The sequence below is a fragment of the Cnephaeus nilssonii genome (genome assembly GCF_951640355.1).
Source record: "Cnephaeus nilssonii genome assembly, chromosome: 7".
NCBI lineage: Eukaryota > Metazoa > Chordata > Mammalia > Chiroptera > Vespertilionidae > Cnephaeus > Cnephaeus nilssonii.
Window position 1 is genome coordinate 76436359 of NC_137078.1, and position 26901 is coordinate 76463259.

Here is a 26901-nt window from a genome sequence, read left to right on the forward strand (position 1 = left end):
TAATTTTTTAGAGAGAGGGGAAAGGAGGGAGAGAAAGGAAGTGAGAGAAACATCGACATGATAGAGACACATCGATTGGTTGCCTCCCTGCACATGCCATAACAGGGGCCAGGACAAACCTGCAACTCAGGTACACAACTAAGGTTATAAACTACACTGTAATCAATGAGGATATCACTAAAGGTTTTATGCCAGAAAATGCCACTGTTTATTCAATAAACAAATGTAATAAGCAGCTATTATTTGTCAGGCACTGTGCTAAGAATCAATGGATATCAATATAAACAAAATAGTCAAGGAATTTATAATCTGCATAACAGACACAAAGAGTGAATTAAAATCAATCCTATATAATAAAAGCCTAATATGCAAATTGACCAAATGGCGGAACAACTGGTTGCTATGACGCGTACCAGGGGGCAAACGCTCAATGCAGGAGCTGCCCCCAGCTCGCAGGCCCCAGGCCAGCCAAGGCAGGTGCCAGCAGGGGCCCTCCGGTCACCCTACCAGTCGCCCTACAGATTGGCCCTGGTCGCCGGCCAGGTCTAAGGACCCTACCCGTGCATGAATTTCGGGCACCAGGCCTCTAGTAATAAATATTATGACAAATACTATTGTATTATTGGAGCATACAGAAGACTTACCTAACTAATCTTGGGAGACCATAAAAGGCTTCCCAGAGTGACATGTAACTAAGCTGGGTCCTGATAGTTAGGTAGGACTGGCTAAGCCAGTAGGAGATAGAGAAGTTGTGTTTTAGACAGAGGGAAGAGTTGGTATAGAGGCTCAAAGGTAGAAAGGGTCATGGCCTCTTTGCAGAACTGAAAGAGGTTTAGTACAGCTATAGAGCTCACCTGAGACAGAAGCAAAGAGGTCAGAGAGGTGAGCAGTGAAGCCACACATATCAAAAGCAGCAGAATCAGATGTTTTTGCTTTATCCTGAGGGCAATGAGGAGTCATAAAAGGGTTTTGCAGGGTAAAACAAAATTATATTTGTATGAAACACTGTGGTGTTGGTATAAGACAGACAAACAGACCAATGGAATCCTACCTAATAATAGACAAATATGCAAATTGACCACACCTCCAACACACCCACAAGCCACGCCCACCATCCAATCAGAGTGACTATGCAAATTAACCCAACCAAGATGGCTACAGCCACAGAGAGCAAGGTTTCCTAGGTAACAGAGGAAGCCAAGCTTTCCGCCTGCCCTTGCCAGGCCTAAGCCTCCACTCAAGCTACAAAGTTTCAATTATAGAAGGCAAACAAATTCAAACAGAAATGGAGGCAGAACGGAGCTTGAGAGAGCAGGCCAGGGTTGCCCCCGGCAATAGGGGAAGCAAAGCTTTCTGCACACCCTGGCCGGGCCCACCCGCTTAAGGCAACAAAGTTTCAATTATAACCCCAACAGAAATGGCTGCCGGCCGCGGAGGGAGCCCCAGGCTTGGCTCTGCTCCAGGCTACAAAGTTTCAATTGTAGAAGGAAAATAAATTCCAGATACCAGGGCCTCTGCTTGAGTTGCCAGGGGGCGTGGCCAGCCTGCAAACCACCACAGACCCCTCACTCAGGCCGCCCCATGCCCCAAGGGAACCCCACCCTGATCAGGGACACCCTTCAGGGCAAACCAGCTGGCCCCCACCCCTGTACCAGGCCTCTATCCTATCTAATAAAAGAGTAATATGCAGATTGATCATCACTGCAACACACAATATAGCTGCCCCCATGTGGTCAAAGATCCTGCCCCCATGTGGACACAAGATGGCCACTACAAGATGGCCAGCAGGGGAGGGCAGTTGGGAGGGACCAGGCCTGCAAGGGAGGGCAGTTGGGAGGCACCCGGCCTGCAAGGGAGGGCAGTTGAGAGGGACCAGGCCTGCAAGGGAGGGCAGTTGGAGGTGATCAACCCTGCAGGAGAGGGCAGTTAGGGGTGACCAGGCCGGCAGAGGAGGGAAGTTGGGGGCAAACAGGCTGGCAGCGGAGTGGTTAGGGGGTGATCAGGCTGGCAGGCAGAAGCGGTTAGGGGCAATCAGGAAGGCAGGCAGGCGAGCAGTTGGGAGCCAGCAGTCCTGGATTGTGAGAGGGATGTCTGACTGCCCACTGGGATCGGGCCTAAACGGGCAGTCGGACATCCCTTGAGGGGTCCCAGATTGGAGAGGGTACAGGCTGGGCTGAGGGACAACCCCCCTCCATGCACGAATTTCGTGCACTGGGCCTCTAGTAGAAGAGAAAGCCCAAAAACAAAATCTCATGTGTCAATGGGGAAAGGACAGGCTCTGTAACAAATGAGAAATGCAAATAAAAACCACAGTGAGATATCACCTCACACCAATTAGGTTGACTACTATAGGAAAAAACAAAACAGAAAATAACTACAGTTGATGAGGATGTGGAGAAACTGGAACCCTTGTACACTATTTGTGGGATTGTAAAATGGTACAACTACTACAGAAAACAGTATGGGAGTTCCTCAAAAAATTAAAAATAGAACTACCATATCATCCACCAATCCCACTTCTGGGTATATATCTAAAAAGAATTAAAAAATAAAATAAAATAAAAAGAATTGCAAGCAGGGTCTCAAAGAGATCTATGCATACCCATGTTCAACTCAAATGCCCATCAACAGATGACTGGATAAGTAAAATGTGTATAATATTATTCCGGTGCAGGCAGAGCCCAGCACTGAGAGGGTCTCCGCCACATCCCCGCACTGATCTGGAAGTGAAGGCCCAAGGGATATGGAGGGAGGAGGGTGTTGGTTGGAAAGAGCAAGTGCCTTGGGTGGGAGAAGCCAGGACTCATGATGGAGGGACAGGAAGGGGCTATGACAGCGCTGCCCCATCTGCAGGAACCTGAGGGCCCAACTGGGAGCAAGCACCCTCCCTACCAGTAGCTCCCCAGATGTTGGGTCAGGATGCCTGGCCTCCGTGTCCAGAAGGGACCCTCCTGTGGTCTTTGTCTTGATCTTTCTTATTAAACGGTGCTATCCCCGCAAAAAATAATATATATACATTATTCCGGAAGAAAAGCTTGTCACATGTTACAACATGGATGAACCTTTAGAACATTATTGTAAATGAAATAAGCCAGACAGGCAAATACTATATAATTCCACTTCTCTGAAGTCATCAAAATCACAGAGTAGAACAGTAGTCACTAGGGGCTGGAGGGAGGGGGAAATGGGGAGCTATTTAATGGGTATAGAGTTTCAATTCTGCAAGATGAATAAGTTCTAGGGATCTGTTACATAACAATGTAAACACATTGAATACTATTAAACTGTACACTTAAAATGGCTAAGATGGTTTAAAAAAATAGATTTGTATTTTAAAAGGACCACTCTGGCTGGCAATATGGACAACATGGATTCAAGGTGAGAAACAAGAAATAAGACAATAGGGAGACTAGTTAGAAGTCTGTGGCAAGAGATGATGATGGCAGAAGGAAATGGCAAAATATGAATAGATTCAAGATAGTAAGGAGGTACCCAGCTGGTGTGGCTCAATGATTGAGTGTTGACCCATGAACCAGGAGGTCATGGTTCGATTCCTGGTCAGGGCACATGTTCGGGTTGCGGGCTCAATCCCCAGTAGGGGGTGTGCAGGAGGCCCAATCAATGATGTTTCTCTCTCATCGATGTTTCTCTCTTTCTATACCTCTCCCTTCCTCTCTCCCTAAAAAGCTATAAAAACATATGTTTAAAAAAAAAAAAAAGATAGTAAGGAGGTAAAATGGACAGAACATGGTGACGAGACAGGCTAGTAAGCCAGGAAAAGCGGAATAGGGAAACTGAGAGATAGTTCATTAGCCAAGCAGTTTACGGCTATCTAGTAAATAAAAAATTCTATCTTCCCTAACCAAGGACACTTAGAGTAAATGATTTATACTTCTCCCCAATCAGAGGGTAAGTAGCTTAAATCACCCTTCTCAGGGCAACAGCAGAATCCAGTTAGGGCCATTTGCAAACTACACCCAAGGACAGATAAAGTTAAAGGAATAAATCTCATTTTGGCATATCAGCATAAAACTGATGAACAGTCTATTGAGATCCTCCCCAAGACCTCCCTCAATCCGGAGCCTTTAAAACCCCTCAAAATGTAGGTCCCAGCTTTGGTTCTCCCTCACAGGAGCACTCCCACACCTTTCCCTTCCCCTTCCTCTTCCCCCACAGGCATGCATCCCCTAATTTCTAAGGATCCCAATGAGAATTGCAACCAGGAGAGCAATGGGCATTGGCATCTCCTCCTGGGCTAACTCCCTGAACCTGTCTGTTTCCAAGGTCCCCTTTTTTTCTGACTTTCCAGTGAGTCAAAGTAGCCCTGCCTAGGCTCTCCTGTTGCTTCTTCTATCCTAAGCCCTTCTTTGTGTTAGAGACCCCAGCTTTAATAAATGTACCCTCAAAATCACCTGGACTCGTTTTGTGAAACCTTTCCTGCATGAAGTCAAGAACCCACACACCCAGCCAGCTCCAGGTAGACCCACTCAGTAACAGTGATGAGATTTTAAAAAGGAGAGGTCAGGAATGAAGGAAAAGAGAACAAACTATCTGCCCGGCTGGTGTGGCTCATTGGTTGAGTAACGACCTAAGAACCAAGAGTTCACCGGTTGATTCCTGGTCAAGGCACATGCCCAGGTTGCAGGGTGGATCCCCAGAAGGGAGCATGCAGAAAGCAGCCAATCAATAATGTTTCTCTCTATTGATGTTGCTATCTCTCTCTCCCTCTCGCTTCCTCTCTAAAGTTAAAAAAGAAAAAAGAAAAAAAAAGATAATTGTCATTTGTAGAAAAAGTAAGCGCTATACAAATACTTTTGCAAGTTACTAACTTGCCAGAAGCAAACTAGCAAGGTGATGTTTCTATCTCTTCTTCTCCCTTCCTGTCTAAAATCAGTAAAAATATAGTTTTAAAAAAAAGTCAACACAGACCCAATTCCTGTGAATGATATACCACTTTTCAAGTTAAGAAAAAACAGTTGTCAAAACTTCTGTTAGAAACAGGATCAGCCTAAACTTAAAAAGAGTTCTATGAATTCAACTGCCACCACCCATGGATATTTTTTCCCCACTGATTTTTAGAGAAAGTGGGAGGGAGAGGGAGAGACAGAAACACTGATGTGAGAGAGACATCAGTTGGTTGCCTCCCACATGTCCCTGACCAGGGCCCGGTGCCTGCAGCCAAGGTATGTGCCTTTGACTGGAATCAAACCCGGGACCCTTCAGTCCGCAGGCCAAAGCTCTATCCACTGAGCCAAACCAGCTAGGGCTAAAAAAGTATTTCTACTGATATACACAAGCTAGCATTGTGATGCTAATTCTAAACAGTGCTAATTTTCAGTCCAGTAGCCATCAGTTGGTAGTCATAATATCTGCTTTCCTGTTATCTTTGCAAACAGTTCTTCAGGACACAATGTTGCTTTAGGCCTAGTCCAAAAGTTATTTTGCCCTCTTTTAACATTTTTAAAAATCTTTAATGTTGAAAGTATTACATATGTCCCCTTCTCCGCCATTGACCAATTCTAGCCCACCTCCTCCCCACCCCAGGCCTTCACCGCCCTATGTCCATGGGTTATGCACATATGCATACATCACACCAAAGGTTTGAGGCGTAAGAGGCACAAGGCAGTTCCTTTGGGATGGCAGCTCCAAATTGTATCTCTGGCTCCATTTTAAGGTAGCTCCATATGTATATCAGAAGTCTTTGTGGCTAACAGTTTAACTGCTGGAAGCTCAAGTATTAAGAAGCAGTATTCACTTATTCATCCATGCAACTAATATTTATTGTATGCCTTTATGTGCCAGTTATGAAGCCTTGGTGTAACAAAATAGCCAAGCCCAAAGAGCTTAAAGTCTAGTAAACACAATTATAGCCAGACAGAACTTGATTCAAATCCCAGCTCCACTACTTAGCTAAGATGTTTTAGGTGATTTCCTTCAGAGCCCTCAGATTTCTCATCTGTAAAACAGAAAAAATACCACCTATTTCATGGGATTGTGTGATAATTAAACAACATATGGGGGTGGGTGAAGTTTAGCAGGTTCTGGCATATAGAAAGCATTAGAAAGAAAAATAACTTATTTTTAAAAAAATATCTTTTTATTGATTTCAGAGAGGAAGGGAGAGGAAGAAAGAAATAGAAACCTCAATGATGAGAGAGAATCATTGATGGGCTGCCTCCTGCTCGCCTCTCACTGGGGATCAAGCCCGCAACCCAGGCATGTGCCCTGACAGGGAATCGAACTATGACCTCCTGGTTCATAGGTTGATGCTCAACCACTGAGCCACGCCAACTTGGTGAAAAATAACTTATTTTTCATTATTATTACTCAGGAAGTAATACAGCAATTTAAAACGGCTCCTTCCAAATCAGTGAAATGTTACCTAGTAAAAAAGCTGATAAACAGGATCTGAACAGCAAAGGTATCACTCAGTACTTCTTGGAATGCTGATGCTCTATGAAGTTATCTCCACTTGGTGTCCAATAAATATTTCAAACTAAACCTTGCTAGTTTGCTCTGGCTCATTTCAAAACTGACCTCTTGATCACCTCCCATCATGTATTTCTTATAGTCTTGCCCATCTCCATCAACAGCAATTCTATCCTTCAGGTGTTCAGGCCCAAAATCTCAGAGTTATCCTTGACTTCTTTCATCTTCTTACACCCCAAACTGAATGCATCAGGAAAACGTGTTTTCTCTACTTTCTAAGTAGATGCAGAACCACCAACTCCACTGCTACCACTCTGGTTCAAGTTACCTTTGCACATCTCTCATCTTTTTTGCACTGTTGTTATTTATTGCACAGACTCTATTGCAATAGTCTCTTAACTAATCTTCCTACTTTCACCCTTGCCTCCTTTTTGTTCTAATTCACCATACAGTAGCCAGCATGATCCTGTTAAAAGTTAAGTCACATCATGTCATACCTCTACAGATTTCATAATTCATTCTGAGTAAAGGCTGAAGTTCTTACAATGGTAAGACTCTATGTGACCTGGCCTGTCTTTCCTCTCTGACTGCCATCTACGACTATTCTTTTTACTCTCACCACTGCAGCCACATCACCCTCGTTGAAGTTCCTTGACCACACCAGACACATACCTGCTACCATGTCTTTGTACTTGCTGTTCCCACTGCCTAGAACACTCTTTCTCCAGATATTCACACAGCTAGTTCCCTTAGCTTCTTAATTTTTGCCTTTTCTATAAGACCTTCCCTGTCCATATAATTGAAATTGCAAACTCCACAACACTTGACACCATATCTATTATTGTTTGTTTTCTTATTTAGTCTAACTCTTCTGCCCACACACTGCTGATTACAATGTAAATTCCAAAAGGGCAGACATTATTATTTGTTCATTATTATATTCCTAGCACCTGGAATAGTGCTGAACACATTGTAGGAGCCCAATACATCTTTTTTTTTTTTTTTAAATAAATAAATGAGCCAGAAGCAAACTAGCAAGTCAGGGAAAAACTGCTTTAAGAATAAAGTAAACTAAATGAACTCTTTTATTACTTAGACTGCCAACTTCAAATTCCTGTTTCTCAAATGTCATAAGGAGTTACTAAAAATAAGAGCATAAAACATGTACAATTTATTTAGATTTTTTATTGCTAAATGATCAAATAAAAAAATTAAAGCTTTTTCAAAAGTAAATAAGATGCCAACATATATTTATAGGAATACTTTTAGCTATTTTTACAGGTATAAATGAAATAAGCAAACTTCTAATTTGTGAAAGGACTTGATGCGACATTTCACACTACTTTTGACTTTTGGCTCTTTCCACTGGGGCTAATTCAGCTTTCTTAAAACTAGGTCTACACTAAAAACAATCAACTATAAACATCTTACACTTATATAGTTGAGCCTTGGGAGTCGACCCCTCTGTGCAGTCGAAAATCCATATATAAATTTTGACTCCCCCAAAACTTAACTACTAGTAGCCTACTGTTAATGAGAAGCCTTACAGATATTATATAACACACTGTCGATTAACATATATTTTGTATGTAATATATATTACATACTGTATTCTTACAATAAAATAAGCTACAGAAAGTAAAACGTTATTTAAAAATCAAAAGGGAAAGAAAATACATTTTACAGATTTTATTGAAAAAAATTCGGGGGGGGGAGAAAAAATTATGTGTATAAGTGGACTCACAGTTCAAGTCATGTTATTCAAGGGTCAACTGTACTATCGGCACAACCATACAGTGCATTATTACAGGTCGTGTGTGATTTTGTAGGTCAGGAATTCAGAAGACTGAACTTCATTAGAAAACCTGGGATTTGACATAACTTGGAAAGTGGGAAGGTGAAGAGAAGTAAGAGCATTCTAGGTCCTGGACATCTAGAAGATATATAGAAGACAGCAAAAAGACCCACCTAACTAAAGGGAGGGATTCATAATCTGAAATCAGATTAGAGAGTCTAGAATGCTAAACAGAAGTTTTTAAACAGAAGCATACATTATCAAAGTATGTCTAATGAAGATTATCTAAGTAGTAGCATATCAAAATGAAGCAAAGAAAGACTAGAGACAGGAAAATGAGCCACAAAGTATTTGCAGGAATTCAGCCATGGAATAAGATTGTGACAAGAATGGAGAGAAAAAATAACCAGAAAGACATTAAAGAGAAAATATTAGGGTAGGATTGGGAACTGATTCAATTCAAGAGATGAGGAAAAAGTCAAAACTAACATATCTTTTTATTTGGCTGAACAAGGATTCTAACAATAGCAAATGGTAAGATTGAAAAGGGTGACCTAACTGAGCTAAGTTGTATTTAAAATAGTGGAAAACAGCTCTAGCCAGTTTGGCTCAGTGGATAAGAGTGTCAGCATGCAGACTAAAGGGTCCCAGGGTCAATTCCGATCAAGAGCACACACACAGGTTGCAGGCTCAATACCTAGTAGGGGGCGTGCAGGAGCAAGCCAATCACTGATTCTCTCTCATCATTGATGTTTCTCTCTCTCTCTCTCTCTCTCCCCCTTCCTCTCTGAAATCAATAAAAATGTATTTAAAGAAAAACAGTTTCTAAGGAAGGACATAGTAAGAATTTTTTTTATTATCCCAGTCACTAAACACTGAGTTCATGAATAAAAATGGTCTTTAAGATGTACAGTCTAATAATTCACCTTACCTTGAATCAAAGCTGACCAATAAAATGCAGCTTAAGTGACATTATGGAACTTCCAAAGCTAGGTCATAAGAAGTCTTGCTCTTGCTGCTTCCACTTGGGTGGCTTGTACCTCTTGTTAGTCACCATAAAACGTCCAACACTATCCTGAGATCACTAAGCTGTGGGGAGCTCAAGCCATGAGGGATGACTTAAAGAATGAGACACCATGTAGTGAAAGAGAGGCCCACAGTCAGAGAAAGACAAATACCATATGATCTCATTTATGTGTGGAATCTAATGAACAAAATAAATAGACGAACAAAATAGAAACAGAGGCATGGACACAGGAAACAGACTGACAGCTGTCAGAGGGGAGGGGTTGGAGAATTGGACGAAAGAAGATGAAGGGATTAAGCAAAAGAAAACACACACACACACACACACACACACACACACACACACACACACACCTACACCAATAAAAGAGTAAGATGCAAATTGACCATACCTTTGTGATACCCACCAGCCAATCAGGAGTGGGTATGCAAATTAACCCAACAAATATGGTGGGTTAATTTGCATACACAGGCACCGAGCGGCCGGGGGCAGGGCGGGATGCAGGCATTCTGCACCGCCCCAGCCACTCCAGGCCTCTGGGCAGCATGGGAAGGCAGAAAGGCGGCTCCGGCTGGAGCAAAGGCAGTGCTGGCAACCAGGGGAAGGAAGGCCCATTCTTGCATGAATCTTCGTGCATCGGGCCTCTAGTATATATATAACACATAGACACAGACAAGGGTGTGGTGACAGTCAGAAGGAAAGAGGGTTGGGGGATAGGTGGAGGTGGGCAAAGAGAGGCAAAATGGGGACAGGCTTTGCTTGGGGCAATGGGCGTGTGATGCAGTGTGCAGGTGGTGTTTTATTGAATTGTACACTTGAAATCTGTAACCCAATAAATTCAACTAAAAAGAAAGAAAGGAAGAGAGGGGCCCAGGAGCACCATGGCACCAGACATGTGAATGAGGTAGCCGTCTTAGAAATGGGTCCACCAGCTCAGACCCCCATTCCCGCCGCCCCCCCCCCCTGCCCCCGCCCCGGCTGACACATGAGGATCAGAGATTCAGCAAAGCCCTTCCAAATTCCTGACCTAACAAAATCACAAGCAAAATAAAATGGTTGTTTTACGCCACTGTTTTAGGGTAGTTTGTTATGCAGTAGTAGATTGGGGAACAGCCTTCTTTTTTATCCCGGTAAGCCCAGAGCCTAGCAGAGCACCTAGCCTACAGCAGATTTACTTAAAGTGGCATGGTATGTATAAAGTGAATCTTTCTTCCCTTGCAGATGCTAATTCACATCTTTGTCAATTCCCCTACCCCTCACCATTCTGTTAGGAAGTCCTAAATCACAGAGGCAATCATTGTTAGTACCTTTAGTGTGGCCTCCCCAAATCCACCCCTTGCTTAAAAGATAGGTATGGCTATCTGCCAAAGTTAACCCAAGGCAGGCACCAGACGATTTCACATCTGCTTCAGGGTAAATAAGGCCAGGAGAATACTCTGTACTGGGTCACACAGAATCAAGAAAAGAAGCAGGCACAAGTAATGGCAATATCACAGCACATCAAGAAACTGGAATCGGGGTCTGGCTGCTCAGTTTTATAAATAATGCATAAGTTTGGTCACTGAACCCACAGAGTTTCCTTTCATTGTAAGCTCCCTGATTATATAAGGCTTCTTACAGGTCTGACAAAAAAACAACTCAGAAACAATATGTATCAACTATTCTTTAATAAAGAAAGAAGGTGTATAATGGGAGTGGAAAGAGTGAGTAAGAAGAGGATGAGGGCTTTGTGAATAAAAAATTACCTGTAGTCGCCTTGCAGGGCTGATCCATTCCCTCATGAGCTAAAAGCATTTCTTTCTGTACCAAATATCTGCCAGACTGAGGAGACATTGCTGTAAAGAGACTACATCACCTCACTTGGTCAAGCAATTGTTGTGTTTATATCTTAGTGGTTCTCAGTGCCACAGTGGGGGGAAACAATAGTTTCTCCATGGCAGAAAAAGCAAGAGAGACCTCCAAAATCCTACCTGCCAAGCAATTTTTGCTAACTCCTTTCACTCAAGTATTGTTACTTGGGACCCCTACCCCACAACCGTATACCCTACTCATTCTCCAAATTCCCTGTCTCCTAGGCACTGAGAGGTTCTGCACTGATTACGAAGATATTTCCCTCTCTGTGTCTTTAAGATTAAAAAAGAATAGCATTATGAATTGACACATAATCTGCCCAGAAGTACCTTTCTCTTCTTTCTTTCTTTGACCCGCACCCTCCGTCTTGTATATGGAAGAGAAAAATTATAACATGTAAATTGGTGGCAGCTACCTTTTTAATTATGAATAACAGTCAACCTTAGGATGAAGCTGACAATGTAAAGATGGAGCAGAGACAGAAAGAAGTGGGGTCTCTGGATAGCATCTACTTAGCTGCTGAATCAAACCAACCCTTAACCTAATAAGCTGCTGGAATTCCAGTTATATGAGCCTTCTTTTTTATGTCCATTTAACTATTTTCTGTTACTTGCACCCAAGTACATTATAATATACCCAATAGCCAGGGAATATCTTTTCCAAGTAACCCAACATGTATATCAAATTAGTAAGACTCATATACACATTCTACACATACAAGAACCCGTGCTCAGTTAGTAATGTGGGGAATACATAAATGAATGAAGAACAGCATGTTGCAATGGAAAGAGTATAGCCTTTGAAGTCAGATGAACCTGGATCCAAATCCTACTTAGGGGAACTTACTTAATTTCTAAGTCTTAGTTTTCTCACCTATAAAATGGAGGAAATTAGACTACAGAATTTTGATACTTATGCTAATATACAAAAGCACCAAATATAGCACTTAACCACAGGGGTGTTTAATAACTGGTAGTTATGTTTTTTAAAAAAAGAAAGTTTATTTTAAAAAGAGAAAGCTTTTATCCTCAAGTAGGGTAGAAAGAACAAATAATTATGATTTAATAATTGGGATATTTATAGAGTATGTAAGATTACAACAATTATTCCAATTCTTCACCCCTTACTAAATCCATGCCCTTTGACATGTAACTTTGCCCCCAATGTGGACTCAGGCATGTGACTTGCTTTGTCCAATGGGATGTTGGCCAAGCAAATTTGAACATGAGCAGAATCATGAAAAGCACTTGTGCAAATGGGCTGACATACTTTTGCTATTCTGGTTTCATCTTAAAATGAACATACCCAGGCTAGCCTACTAGTCCCAGAAGGAAATATGAGAAACAGCTGGAGCAAAGTTGCCCCAGTAAAGCCCAGCCTAGAGCAGACCACCACGGACCCACTCATACATGAATGAGTCCAAGTGAGACCAGCAGATTGCCCAACTGGGCCCAGCTCAACTCAGCTAAATCCTGCAGACTTATGAGAAATAAAAGTTTATTGCTGTATGCTTTTGAGTTTTGTGGTAGGATATTATATAGCAATAGCTAACTGATATACAGGATTATATTTTCTGTCTTTAAAAAACAAAGATTTCAGCCCTGGCTGGGTAGCTAAGTTGGTTAGAGTGTCGTCCCAATATGCCAAGGTTGCAGGTTCGATCTCTGGTCAGGGCACACACAAGAAACAACCAATAAATGCATAAATAAGTGGAACAACAAATCGATGTTTCGCTCTCTCAAAAAAAAAATCAATAAATAAAATAGGTTTGAAGTAGTGGTTAAATCATAAGCAACAAAATAATTTTAAAAAATAAAAACCAAAGACTTGCACTTCCTTGATATGCATGAAAGACAAGTTCTTCTGAGTTAAAGACATACTTAAGGAGCATTCCTACTCAACACAATATGAATTTTTTTTCATATGGGTAACCAATTTTCTCAGCACTCTTTTATTAATATTCACCCAAGGATATTTTTCCATTGATTTTTAGAGAGAGTAGAAGAAGGGGGGGGGGGAGACAGAGAGAGAGAAACATTGATGAGAGAGGGACACATCGATTGGTTGCCTCCCACACACTCCCCAACCGGAACCTGCAACCAAGGTATGTGTCAGTGACGGGAATTGAACCCACAACCCTTCAATCTGCGGGCAGGCACTTTATCCACTGAGCAAACCAGCTAGGGCATGAATTCTTAATTCAATTGGTGTACAGGAAGCAACCAATAGGTGTTTCTCACATCGATGTCTTTCTCTCTCTCTCTATTTCCTCTCTCTCTCTCTAAAATCAATTTTAAAAACATATTTTAAAAAGATTTGTGGAAATGATTCAAACCCAGAAGAGTCCAGATCACTACTGGATGTGAGAAATATTCCTCCTAATATCACTACTTCACAGGTATTAATAAAAGCTATGCTTGTCTACTGTAATTATTGACAAACTATTCCAAGAGAAATAAGGAATGGTACTCACATTACTGTGGAGAGCAGACATAGTACCAATCAGGAAATATTTACTAAATGTCATCCAAGTTCCAAGTGCTGTGCTAGATGTTATTAGTAATTTATTTTTATAATTCTAGTGAAACCAAGAGCTGTGCTGCCAAACCAAAATTATAAGGCAATTTAATGTAAGAGTCCAGAGACCTATGCCATGATGACCTTTGTTGATCCCCTCCCGAAAATATCCAAGGCCATTTGGATATTTGGACTTTATGGCCATCAGTCTATTAATATCATAATAAAAAGTATTAATATCATAAGCTATGTCAGTATCTCATTAATGATACTAGAAAAACACACTCTTTCACAAAATACCCATTGCATGTTGTATATGGCTATAAACAAACTAAAATGCAACAGAAAAACATTATTTAAGTGCAACATGGCCAAGGGAATGTTGTATTAAAGTCATTAATTTCTACCATTCCCATTGGTGTCCACTTCTAAATTTGCGACATGATCATAAATATTAAAGCATGTCAGCAAAACCAATATACAATTCCTTCCAATGAACTCACATTTTAGAGAACAATGATATAAGCAGAGAATAATAAATACTTTTACAATTATTAGTGTCAGAGCTCTGGCGGATAGAAGGCTTGAAAGGAGAGAGTTGTCTGTAAAGAATTTATAGACTCACTTCTGAGAAAAGAAATACACAGAAAATGTTTCTTGACCTGGGATGCTGGTTATGGGTGTGTTCATTTATAACAATTTAGTAAGCTGTACACTTTTCATATGTTTGTTTTATCTGTTATGCTTTATTTCAATAAAAGATTTAAAAAAAATTTAAGACATTATCAACAGCATGGATCTAAGTATCAAATGAAAAATATTGACATTTCGAGGAGTTCAAGAGGGACTAGTCACTGTTATTAATAAAAGCTCTAATAGTTAAAATGCATTTAGCAATTACTATATGCCAAGCACTGTGCTAAATAAACATTTTACATTTCTTCCTCACAACATCCCTGTGAGATGTCATCATTTTATCAGCGGCAGCATTTGCCACAATTAATATTCTATTTTCCTTGAAACTCCTTCTTCCTTTCCATTCCAGGTTTTCTTCCTACCTCACTAGCCACGCCTTAAACTGCCCTTCTCCCAGACTTTTAAAATTGAAATACTCTAGGGCTTAGCTACTGGTCCTCTTCTCTATCTAGACTCCCTGAGGCAGGTACTATTATTATTATTTCCAGATGAAAACATTGAGGCACAGTGAGATTCAAACCTAGATAATCAAAGACTTCAGAGTCCATGCTCTTTTTTTTAAATATATATCTCTATTGACTTCAGAGAGGAAGAGAGAGATAGAAACATCAGTGATGAGACAGAATCACTGACTGGCTGCCTCCTGCACACCCCACACTGGGGATCGAGCCCACCAACCCAGGCATGTGCTCTGACCAGGAATCGCACCATGACCTCCTGGTTCATAGGTCGATGCTTAACCACTGAACCATGTGGGCCGGGCCAGAGCCCATGCTCTTAACCACCTCACTATTCCACCTTATTCGGCCTTCTATATAAAAGGTAGCACATAGCTACACACATTCCACATTCTGGTGCCCTCAGTAAGAAAAGAGACACAGAGAGAGGCACATGGGACCTTCCTTCATAATACTAATACCAGGCACCAAGCCAGCAGGATACCAATACCCTTGCAAATTCTGTTAAACAATTTTCTTTCCTAAGTTTCTTCACTTTGTATTTTGGTACTTACTTCTCAAGAGGAATGTGAAAATATTCTAGAACAGATTCTAAAATCTAGATGTTCATTACAATAATCTGGGGAGTTTTTAATACATATGGGCCTTATGTAGACCTATTAAACCTAGAAGATTCTAGAAATCTGTGTTTCTAAGAAGCACCCAAGCAAATTCTGAAGCTGATAACTCAGTACCTGAATTGGGAAGCCTTTGCTCTAGAGAGGATTCTCTGGTCCTCAGAGGCTCAGTAATCACTATTACACATTTATCTGCCTTGAAGAGGCAGAAAATGAAATGAGAACGGAGGTGTAAACTGATTCCAAGGAGTAATATGACCAACCAGGAAACTACAGCAGTGACAGTGGCATCAGGACACCAAACATTTCTGGGTAGTCTGGGAATTTGTTGCAGGCAGCAAGAACCAATTTAATATTTGAGCCCTCATAGTGTCAAAGTATTTATCAAGTATTTTGAGGATATCCAAGGGTATTAAGAGATATGGCCATTGTCTCCAGGCAACAGAAGAAAGCATTGTTAACCCGGCCATTGTTAACCCTGCAGGAACATAAATGCACACACATTTTCCTTACTTATGCAAGTAACAATCACTATGGAACCATAAATTGCTGAAACTAAGGCAAAGAAGTCACCTTCAACATGTTTATTGAAGTCTGTCTTACCTCTGTAAGTGCATGCAATTGTCCTTGATGTACACATACACCCATGAACCTATAAAACAAAAGTGTTTTTTTTAAACAAACAAAAAGGACATAAACGTAACTGCCATATAGAGAATCTAGCTTAGTTATATGCTTTAGAAACAAGCTAATACCTGTGAAGTCTCCTGGGCTCCTATACAGCCCTATAGCTTCTCAAATTTTAATACCAGGCTAGTAAAAAAGTTTACATGAAACTTCTGGTTGTGTTAAGACCTAGTGGTAAAATGCAATGGTGCAAGAGGGAGGGGGTAAGCCTTAATAATAGCATGGTATAATGAAAAAAGTACCAAAATGGAAGTAAAAAAACTTGGATGCTGATTTCAGCTCTGCCACTATCTAACTACACATTCACACCACCACCACCAAAAAAAGTCACTAACCCTATTTTGGGCTCAGTTTCCTCATCTAGAAAGTAAACAGGTTAGACTACCCAATCTGAAGGTCTGTATTTTACAAACAAACTGGGGGTGGAGGGGGTGGGGGAAAGGGGTAGCCCACATTTGCTGAATGACAAAGAACTAACTTCCTTAACATAAAAAACTCTTCCAAATAAGTAATAAAAAAGCACCTATTTTTTTTAAAAAAAAAAAGCAAATGGTATGTACATAATTCACAGAAAAATAAGTATAAATGACTAATAAAAATATCAAAACGTGCTCAAATTTACTCATAATTAAAGAAATGTACATTAAAACAAGGAGATATTGCTTTTCTCAATATACTGCTTTTTAAATCTACCAAATGAACAAAAATTAAAATTCATAATGTAAAGAAGGTGAGAAAACATGAACAGAAAACACTGTTGAGTATTTGGCACAATTTTTCAAATGGTAATTGATCATATCCAGCAAAAATTTTAATTCCTCCAACTATCTCATTTCTAGTAATTTATCTTATCATTATACTGCTTGAGTGAGCAAAAATACATGTAAAAGGACATCTACTTCATCAGTATATATGAATCTAAAACCCTCCAATAAGAAACTGGTTAAATATTTGTGGTATATCCCTAGATTGGAAAACTATATAGCCATTAAAAAGAATGAAGTATACCTTTATGCACTGATATGGGAAGATATCTAAAATATACTGTTAAATGAAAACACTGAGCTATAAATCCCATTTGTGTAAAAATGTTTGCATATTGTCTGGCTGGTGTGGCTTAGTGGTTGAGTGTCGACTCATGAACCAGTAGTTCACAGTTCAATTCCCAGTCAGGGAACATGCTGGGGTTATGGGCTTAATCCCCAATAGGAGGCATATAGGCAGCTGATGGATGCTTCTCTTTCATCAATGTTTCTATCTCTCTCCCTCTCTCTGAAATCAATAAAAACACATTTTTTAAAAGTTTGCATATTAATTTAAAATGTCTAGAAACCGTAATAAGTGGTACTGAGGGGGTACAAAGTGACTTTATTTTTTAGTGTACACACATATTATATTTGAAGTTTTTTTCAGCCAACAGGTTATACTTACATATAAAAATAATTTTTAAAAATTTATTGATTTTAGAGAGAAAGAGAGAGAGAAACATCAATTTGTTGTTCCACTTATTTATGTGCCCTGACCAGGGACTGAACCTGCAACCTTGGCATATTGGGATGACGCTCTAACCAACTGAGCTACCCAGCCAGAGCCTAATTTAATTTTTAAATAAAAACTATAAACCAATGATTATGACTGATGATCATAAAATTGGAGAAGTAAAAAGTAAATAAATAAAAAATAAAGTGAGAGAAGTCAAATGTCATAAAGCCTGTGACAATCGGGATTTCGGTTGCTAAGAAGGAAGTCTCACTAATAATACCCACAAGCCTCAAATAAGTTCTAGTTTAGAAGAACAAAGAAAAGGGAAGAGGACTATCTATAAGTGAAAGTGTTGGCATAGCAGTGACAGTGTTGGAAAGGACCATAAAAGTTCCATGAAGGCAAAGTCCAGGTCATATTATTCTCTGTGATCACAGCACCTAATAGCACCTAGCAAATAGTATGCACATCAGTAAACAATTGTTGAGTGAAAAGGACTGAGTAAGAAAGAATTCCTGGTTGGCTATAACAGCGGGGTTTTTTAAAGTATATTTTTATTGATTTCAGAGAGGAAGGGAGAGGGAGAGATAGAAACATCAATGATGAAAGAGAATCATTGATCGGCTGGCTCCTGCATGCCCCCTACTGGGGATCAAGCCCACAACCCAGGCATGTGCCCTTGACCAGAATAGAACCTGAAACCCTTCAGTCCGCAGGCTGACATTCTATCCATGGAGCCAAACCAGCTAGGGCACCAGACATGCTGCTTCAACCAAAATTAAAATATGTGGAAATTTCAGAGTTTCTCTAGGAGGTTATTTCTGGACCACTGTTTTTATCTTTTCTTTCCTTTATTTTAAACTCCTCACCTATTGATGTTTTTTTATTGATTATAGAGAGTGAGGAAGGGAGAAAGAGAGAGAGAAACATCAATGTGAGAGAGAAACATCAATCATGGCCTCCCTAAGGCGTCCCAACCAGGGATTGAACCTGCAACCTAGGTATGTGCCCTAACAGGGAATTGAACCTGCAACCTCCTGTTTTATGGGACGATGCTCCAACCAACTGAGCCATCCAGCCAAAGCTGATCACTGGTTTTTTCTAAGTGCATCCAGAGACTTAGTGGGAACTTGAGAAAAGAAGAACCTGAGGAAGATCTAGGCAGTACTGAAAATAGAATGCAGACTCCAATAACTAGCTGAGAAACTCACCTCTGGCTTGGAAAGAAATGGAAAGCAAAATAGAATAGTTAAAAGGGCTCTGAAGTTAGAGGGTATGGGTTCAAATCTCAACTCCACCCTTTACTTGGCAAGTATTCATTTCCCTCTCTATAAAACCTATATATATAAAAGACTAATATGCTAAGTGTCTGTCCGAGTAATGACGTCAGGTAGCAACGCCCGGCTTCCTCTCCCTAGTGATTAGCCTCCTTGCAGTTTATTCAGCCCAGGAACACAACTTGCTTTATAGCCAGGTAGAAACATTTTACACTTAAACCAAATGTCTGTGAAGTGTTTTCCTGTGTTTCATCTCATTTGATCCTCACAGAAGTCCTGGAGTAGGTAGATAGGAGACTCGGTGGAATTCTATTTTCCTTTCATTAGCCAGAAAACGGAGATTTAGAAAGCTTAGAAACTTGACCCGACTGAAAAGAAGAAATGGTGGACCTTGAAAATGACTTCAGGTTTTCTCACTGCACAGAATATAGTCAAACACTGCTGCAGTTAAATATTTTACCCTATGTTTTCCCAGCATGATCTACAATAATAATCTGCTTCGTGTTGATATTTACTGCTGTGTTGTTGACAATTACCTGAAAGAGAAGTTAGGGTGCTTCACTGGGCTGGAAAAAGTTTAGCTACATCAGAAAGCAGGTCTAATTAAGCAAGTTTATATATATATAAGAGGCTAAGTTGACTCATACGTGCTCAATACATATAAAGCTCTAGCTGGTACCAATTGCATGTGTGTGTTTTGATCTGTCATTGTCAATTGTGAGTTTGGTTGACACTTCTATTATAGAGAAAGGGCGAATAGAGATATTAAAATATTTCTTCTAATTAATTTTCTTTCAATGTACACGAATTCGTGCACCGGGCCACTATTAGGATAATAACCCATATCACTTTTTTGTACCTTTCCTTATTGCAGAAGATTCAGAGTTTTATTTATCTCTGCATTTCTAGTACCTAGTATAGCATCTGGCACACAGTAAGCAAACTCTCAGTAAAGATTTGTTGAATGCCATGAATGTTTTTATGACCTGGAAACTTTAGTTCAAGCTCCTCCCTGAGCTGGGAGATTTTACTCACTTACTGAAGATCATTCTTCCAGAATCAGCTAAACAATCTCCTGGATGTCCTCAGCATTAATTTTCCCTCTTCCTCTCTCTCTCTCTTTCCCTCTCCTTTTCTCTCCACTCTCCCCCTCCTCACACTACTGCTAGCACTTTCACCCTCCTCTGAAAGATTGCTCATTAACATAAGCGAAGTGGTCCAGGGTCTGGAATCAAGACTGCTTGGATTTGAATCCTGGCTCTGCTACTTACTGATGACCTCTCTATATTTCAGTTTCTTCACATGCAAAGTGGAAATATTAATGTTAACTAACCTATATGGTTACTGTGAAGATGAAATGAGGTAACTTGGACTCCTGTAACATAATAAGCACTAGAAAATGTTAGCTATTCTTCTTCTTCCTCTTTTAACATTTCTGACTCCTCCAAACTGTAATATAGGAAAGATTTTTACCAAGTACAGATCTCATCTCATCTGTTTATATATGTTTTGCCTGAAACACAACGCTTTGCACATAAGAGGCTAAACAACCATTTATTGAATGGGAAAAAAACAATAACCATCAAGTTAGCTTCACAGTGTAAACTCATTTTATAAGAAAAAAACACTTAGAGGCAGGTACAAGGCTGGAAAGCCAAGAGGTATTTATTTTATTAAGTAAATTATTTATATAGAAGCTAGGCAGTAGGATTCTACTTGCAAAACAATGGCTACACTCTAAAGCAGTGGTTCTCAACCTTTCTAATGCCGCGACCCTTTAATACAGTTCCTCATGTTGTGGTGACCCCCAACCATAAAATTATTTTCGTTGCTACTTCATAACTGTAATTTTGCTACTGTTATGAATCGTAATGTAAATATCTGTGTTTTCCGATGGTCTTAGTTTCTACAGCAGCGGTTCTCAACCTGTGGGTCGCGACAGGCTGTGTGGTTATTTTTGTCACGACCCACAGGTTGAGAACTGCTGCTGTAGAGCCTAAGACCACCGGAAAACACAGATATTTACATTACGATTCATAACAGTAGCAAAATTACAGTTATGAAGTAGCAACGAAAATAATTTTATGGTTGGGGGTCACCACAACATGAGGAACTGTATTAAAGGGTCGCGGCATTAGAAAGGTTGAGAACCACTGCTCTAAAGTAATGGGACTCCTAGAAGCTGAAAAGACCTGGCTTCAGTGTGATACACCTGCTTCCTTTCCCCCCAAACCCACAGTCACTATGACCACATCACCCACAGAGGCATCACAGATAGCACATTCAGAGAGGCACTGGCTTCATGTGACAGTTTTCTGTCTGCTTTCTTCCACTCCCCCTACTCACATCACCACATCACAGTGGTGTAGCACAACTCTACTTCTATGTGAAGCTTTTCTGCCTGACCTCCTCAACCTCATTTCTTTTCCACCACCACCACATGCAAAAAGGTGTCACAGAGCTGGCAGGCTGTGGCAGGCATTAGCTTTATATTGGAAGAGGAGCTTAATCATTCCAGTTGCTATAAACAGAATATATTTTAAAAGGGAAATATTACTCAATCTTAACAGGGAAGTGATATATGCCTAGAAAAGCACTTCATATTAACAATAAGTTTTCACTAAAATTGTTTTGCCTAATTATATCAAACTCTTAAGGTGTGGATAAAACCTCAAATCATTTTGGTTTAAGACAAGACCTAAAAAAATTACATCCTGAGTGATTCTTATTCCTGACTACCCCCCGCCCCCCACTCAAATCATGTCAGCTAGAATTACTTAGCGCAAGAAGGAAGCACTTTCTTAATGCATGTGTTTGAGAAGGAGTGATTATTCAACTTTATAAGGTTTAGTTTCATATTACACACACAATCATATTGAGAAGTAGGAGAGTTGCTTTTGTTTTTTTAGATCAATGTTTCATAAATTTAATGTGGAAACGAATCACCTAGGAATCATGTAAATTGCAGACTCTGATTCTAGGGGGGTGGGGGGGGGGAGGCGCCGCTGTCTGAGACTCTGAATTCCTAACAAGCTCCTAGGTGATGCCGATGTTGTTTGGTACATGGGCCATCCATTGAGTAGAAAGGCTGTCTGTACAAAAAATAGCTGATCTCTAAAGTTAGCAATACCACGACAGGAAACTCCCAACTCTGATACTATTAGTAAATTCAACTTTGACCTGAAACTTAATTTGTCTCAGTCTTTCCTATAGCATGATTTACCATTTCTCATAGTGTCATTACCATGCTTTCCCACACCTTCGCCTTTTCTCAGGCCATTCCCACTAGCTAGAATGCCCCTATCCCCTCATTTCCACACAGAATCTACCCATCCTCAAAACCCGTTCAAACACATCCTTTCCCATAGAACAAATTTAGCTCCCTTCTGAACTAACATGCTTCTGAACCATCAAGCCACACCATGTACACCATTCTCCCATAGCATCATCATTTCCTACCTCTGATTATGTTAATGATTATAATGATTATGGTAACAACAATCTCTTAAAGAGCACTTCCTATGCAAGCATTATTCTAAGCAGTTTACATTATATTCATTTAATCCTCACAATAACCCAGTGAATAGTACTTTTATTATCACAATCATATTGATAAAGAAACTGAGGCTCAGTCTGGCTGGGTAGCTCAGCTGGTTGGAACATCATCCTGATACACCAAGGTTCCAGGTTCGATCCCCAGTCAGGACACATATAAGAATCAACCAATGAATGCATAAATGAGTGAAACAACAAATCGATGTTTATCTTTCTCTTCCTTCCCCTCTCAAACCTAAACAGTGGGTTCTAGTGTCTGTGCTCTTTTAAAAAAAAATATATTTTATTGATTTTTTACAGAGAGGAAGGGAGAGGGACAGAGAGTTAGAAACATGGATGAGAGAGAAACATCGATCAGCTGCCTCCTGCACACCCCCCACTAGGTATGTGCCCGAAACCAAGGTACATGCCCTTGACCGGAATCAAACCTGGGACCCTTGAGTCCACAGGCCGACGCTCTTATCCACTGAGCCAAACCGGTTAGGGCTAGTGTCTGTGCTCTTAATCATAGTTATATAAGGGATATAAAAATGAACAAGACACATCCCTTTTCTTAAGAAGCTATTGGTTACTCAAAAACTTTTTGTGGCAGCTCACAGCTCCTGATCGAAGTCCAAATTCCTTAGCATGTTATTCAAGAGTCTGAATGATCTGACTCTTCCTTATCTTCTATTACATCCACCTGCATTCTCTATGGTTTGGTTATATAATCTGCCACTCCTAAATATGTTCTGAATTCCATATTGTTGCTAGAATGAGTCCGTTTGGAATTCCTTTTTTCAAAGTTATACCAATCCTTAAAAACTCAGTTCAAGAATATCTCCAAATAATAATAACAACAACAGCACCAAACAATTATATAGCATTTAATAAGCCAGGCACCACCATATATTAAGTCATTTAAATCTTAAAATGGCCCTTTGAGGATAGTTACAATAATTTCTATATCAGAGACATAATTTCAAATATTTCCCTAATCTTCCTAACTAAAATTAGTCTTTCTCTTCCCTCTATACACATATCACTCCATATAAACCTCTGCTGTAACACTTATGAGGCCTGCCTTCTACATCAAGTTTTATCTATGTTTGTTTCTTCCACTAAATTAAAGGGTTCTTGAGGACAGAGATGTTGTTATGTGTGGAAGAAAATGTCTAATTTATTTTTATTTTTATTTTTTTTTACTAAACTACTCCCCTTTTCCTTCTGAAGTATACTACATTTCCTTGAAGTACACTACATGTCTATTAACTATTGATTAAGACCATAACACTGAGCTCTGGCCAGTGGTATAGGGGCAGAGGTGATTATGTCATTCCTAGGCCTGTCCCATAAAAACCCTCAACACTATTCTCCACACTTTATTTTTTCATCTGCCAGCAGATGCAGAAGATCCAGCAGAGAAATCTAAGGCCCTGTCCTTGCTAAAAAAAAAATAAAGAGCTCCTCTTTCCCCACCACCCAACATGGGTTAGACTGGAACATGAATAAGAAACAAGCTTTTAACCCAACAAGATTTTAAGTTGTTTACTACAGTAGTTAGCCCACCTGGATTAAATACACCATGTAGTTTTATGTCTCTATTTATACCTAAAACACTGCCTTATTTATAGTTAGTGCCTAGTAAATATTTATTGAATTCAATTAAAAGTTAAAATTCTTACTCCAGGGCAGGACCTTCCCTAGGCCCTCTTGCTAGCCAATAGTCTCCAAAATGGGAAATGAGCCAGGTTATCCATTTAAGTATGGGACAAAATTAGAATTTTTACTTATATTGTCCTATATAATAAAAGGCCAGCCGAAACCGGTTTGGCTCAGTGGATAGAGTGTCGGCCTGCGGACTCAAGGGTCCCAAGGGTTTCCGGTCAAGGGCATGTACCTTGGTTGCGGGCACATCCCCAGTAGGGGGTGTGCAGGAGGCAGCTGATGGATGTTTCTCTCTCATCGATGTTTCTAACTCTCTATCCCTCTCTCTTCCTCTCTTTAAAAAAAAAATCAATAAAATATATTTGTAAAAAAGAATAGTTTATTGATTTAAAAAATAAAATAAAAATAAAAGGCCAAACGACCAGAGACCAGAACCACCACGGTCCCTCACCAGGGTGGCCCCGCCCCCAAGCAAGCTGTTAGGGCAACTGGGCAGGCAGGCAGAGTGGTTAGGGGTAATCAGGCAGGTAGACCAGCGGTTAGGGGCGATCAGACAGGCACGCCACTGGTTAGGGGCGATCAGGTAGGCAGACGGCTCCTTGCAGGCTGGCCCTGCACCCAAGCAGTGGTTACGGGTGATCAGGCAGGCAGAGTGGTTAGGGGTGATCAGGTAGGCAGATGGCCCCTGCAGGGCTGGCCCCACACCCCAGCAAGCAGTTAGGGGTGATCAGGCAGGCAGACCAGCGATTAGGGGCAATCAGGTAGGCAGACGGCCCCTGTAGGGCTGGCCCCGCCCTCCAGCATGCATTTAGGGGTGATCAGGTAGGCAGGCAAGTAGTTAGGGGCGATCAGGTAGGCAGGCCAGTGGTTAGGGGAGATCAGGTAGGCAGACCAGTGGTTAGGGGAGATCAGGTAGGCAGACGGCCCATTGCAGGGCTGGCTCCGCCCCCCAGCAAGCAGTTAGGAGTGATCAGGCAGGCAGGCAAGTGGTTAGGGGGTGATCAGGTAGGCAGGCGAGTAGTTAGGGGTGATCAGGTAGGCAGATGGCCCCTCGTAGGGCTGGCTCCACCCCCCAGCAAAGAAAGAGGGAGGCCCAGGCCACAGTTGGCAACTCTGTGGCAGGTGTGTGGCAGACCAGCAATCGCGGCACAGAGGCAGGCCACCAGTGGTGGGGGTTGGGGGAAGCGCTGCACAGATGGCAAGCAGTGGCAACAGCGGGGTGGGGCCAGCTGCCTGCAGCCAGGGGAAGGAAAGCCCTGATAGGCCCTGATCTCAGGCCAGGCCTAGGGACCCTATCCGAGGGGTCCCAGATTATGAGAGGGTGCAGGCTGGGCTGAGGGACCCTCTCCCCCAGTACACAAATTTTCGTGCACTGGGCCTCTAGTTTTAATATAAAAAAGAAATTGAGTTTCACTAATATTTAATATGGATTAATAGTAGCGCATAGGGATGTGCTAAAAAATGTTTTCCTAATGGGACACTATGGTAGGGAGAAGATGTCCAAAGATGCCCATGGCCTAATCCCCAGAACTTGTGAATATGTTGTTATATTACAAGGGGAATGAATTAAAATTGCAGATGGAATTAAGGCTGCTAATCAGCTGACTTTATTTTTTTCCTTTTTATTGAACTTATTGCGGTGACACTGGTTAACAAAATTATACAGATTTCAGGTGTACAATCCTATAACACATCATCTATACACTGTATTGTATGTTCACCACCCTCAGTCCAGTCTCCATCCATCACCATTTATCCCTCCTATACCTTCCTACTCCTCCCCCCAACCCCCATAATCCCCACACTGTTGTCTATGCCATGTTTTTTTCTTTTTTGCTCAATCCCTTCCCCCATAGTCCCCACCTCTGACAGCTGTCAGCCTGCTCGCTGGCTATAAGTCTGTCTCTATTTTGCTTGTTAGTTCATTTGTTCATTAGATTCCACATGTGAGTGAAATCATATGGTACTTGTCTTTGTCTCACTAGCATATTTCACTTAGCATAATGCTCTCCAGGTCCACTATGCTGTCGCGAAAGGTAAGATTTCCTTTTTTTATGGCAGAATAGTATTCCATTTTGTAAATGTACCACAGCATTTTTATCCACTCATCTACTGATGAATACTTGGACTGCTTCTACATCTTGGCTATCTATAATAATAAAAACGTAATATGCAAATTGACTGAACGGCCAAACAGCAGAACAACCATCCGGATGATCATGCTATGACACGCACCAGCACCAGGCCAGCCAAGGTGGGTGCAATAAAATTGGTCAGAGGGCCCCACCATCGCCCCACGATCGCACCACAGAGGGAGGCCCAGGCCACTGGCCAGTGGGGCGATCAATCAGGGGGGATCCGCGATCACCCCAAAGAGGGAGGCCCAGGCCACCAACTGGCGGGCTGCATCGGGTGGGCAGGGCCTCCCTCTGTGGGGCAATCAATCGCAGAGCCCTAGCTGGGTGGGTGGGCCTACCTCTTTGGAGCGATCAACTGCAGGGTTCCTGGACTGTGAGAGGGTGCAGGCTGGACTGAAGGACACCCCCCCAAGTGCACAAATTTCATGCACCGGACCTCTAGTTTATATATATAAAAGCCTAAGCAACTGAACAACTGGTCGACTAGTTGCTATGATGCACACTGACCACCAGGGGGCAGAAGCTCAATGCAGGAGCTGCCCCCCTGGTGATCAGTGTGCTCCCACAGCCAATCTCCCGTGGTTGGCTGGCGAACTTCCCACAGTCCCTCCCCTCAGCCAGCCAACCTGCCACAGTCCCTCCCCCTGGCTGGCCAACCTCTTGCAGTCCCTCCCCCTGGCCAGCCAACCTTCTGCGGTCCCTCCCCCCGGCTGGCCAACCTCCCA

The 26901-nt window shown here is 41.4% G+C and overlaps 1 protein-coding gene across 2 annotated transcripts in view; it reads right to left on the reverse strand.

Moving 5' to 3' along the window:
- TESK2 (testis associated actin remodelling kinase 2) overlaps positions 1–26901 on the reverse strand; it is a 129449-nt gene that overhangs the window by 28107 nt on the left and 74441 nt on the right. For both annotated transcript variants that reach the window (XM_079777061.1, XM_079777060.1), the window contains exon 4: positions 15994–16042. In XM_079777061.1, coding sequence (XP_079633187.1) covers positions 15994–16042 — 49 coding nt within the window. The remainder of the gene's footprint in view (positions 1–15993; positions 16043–26901) is intronic.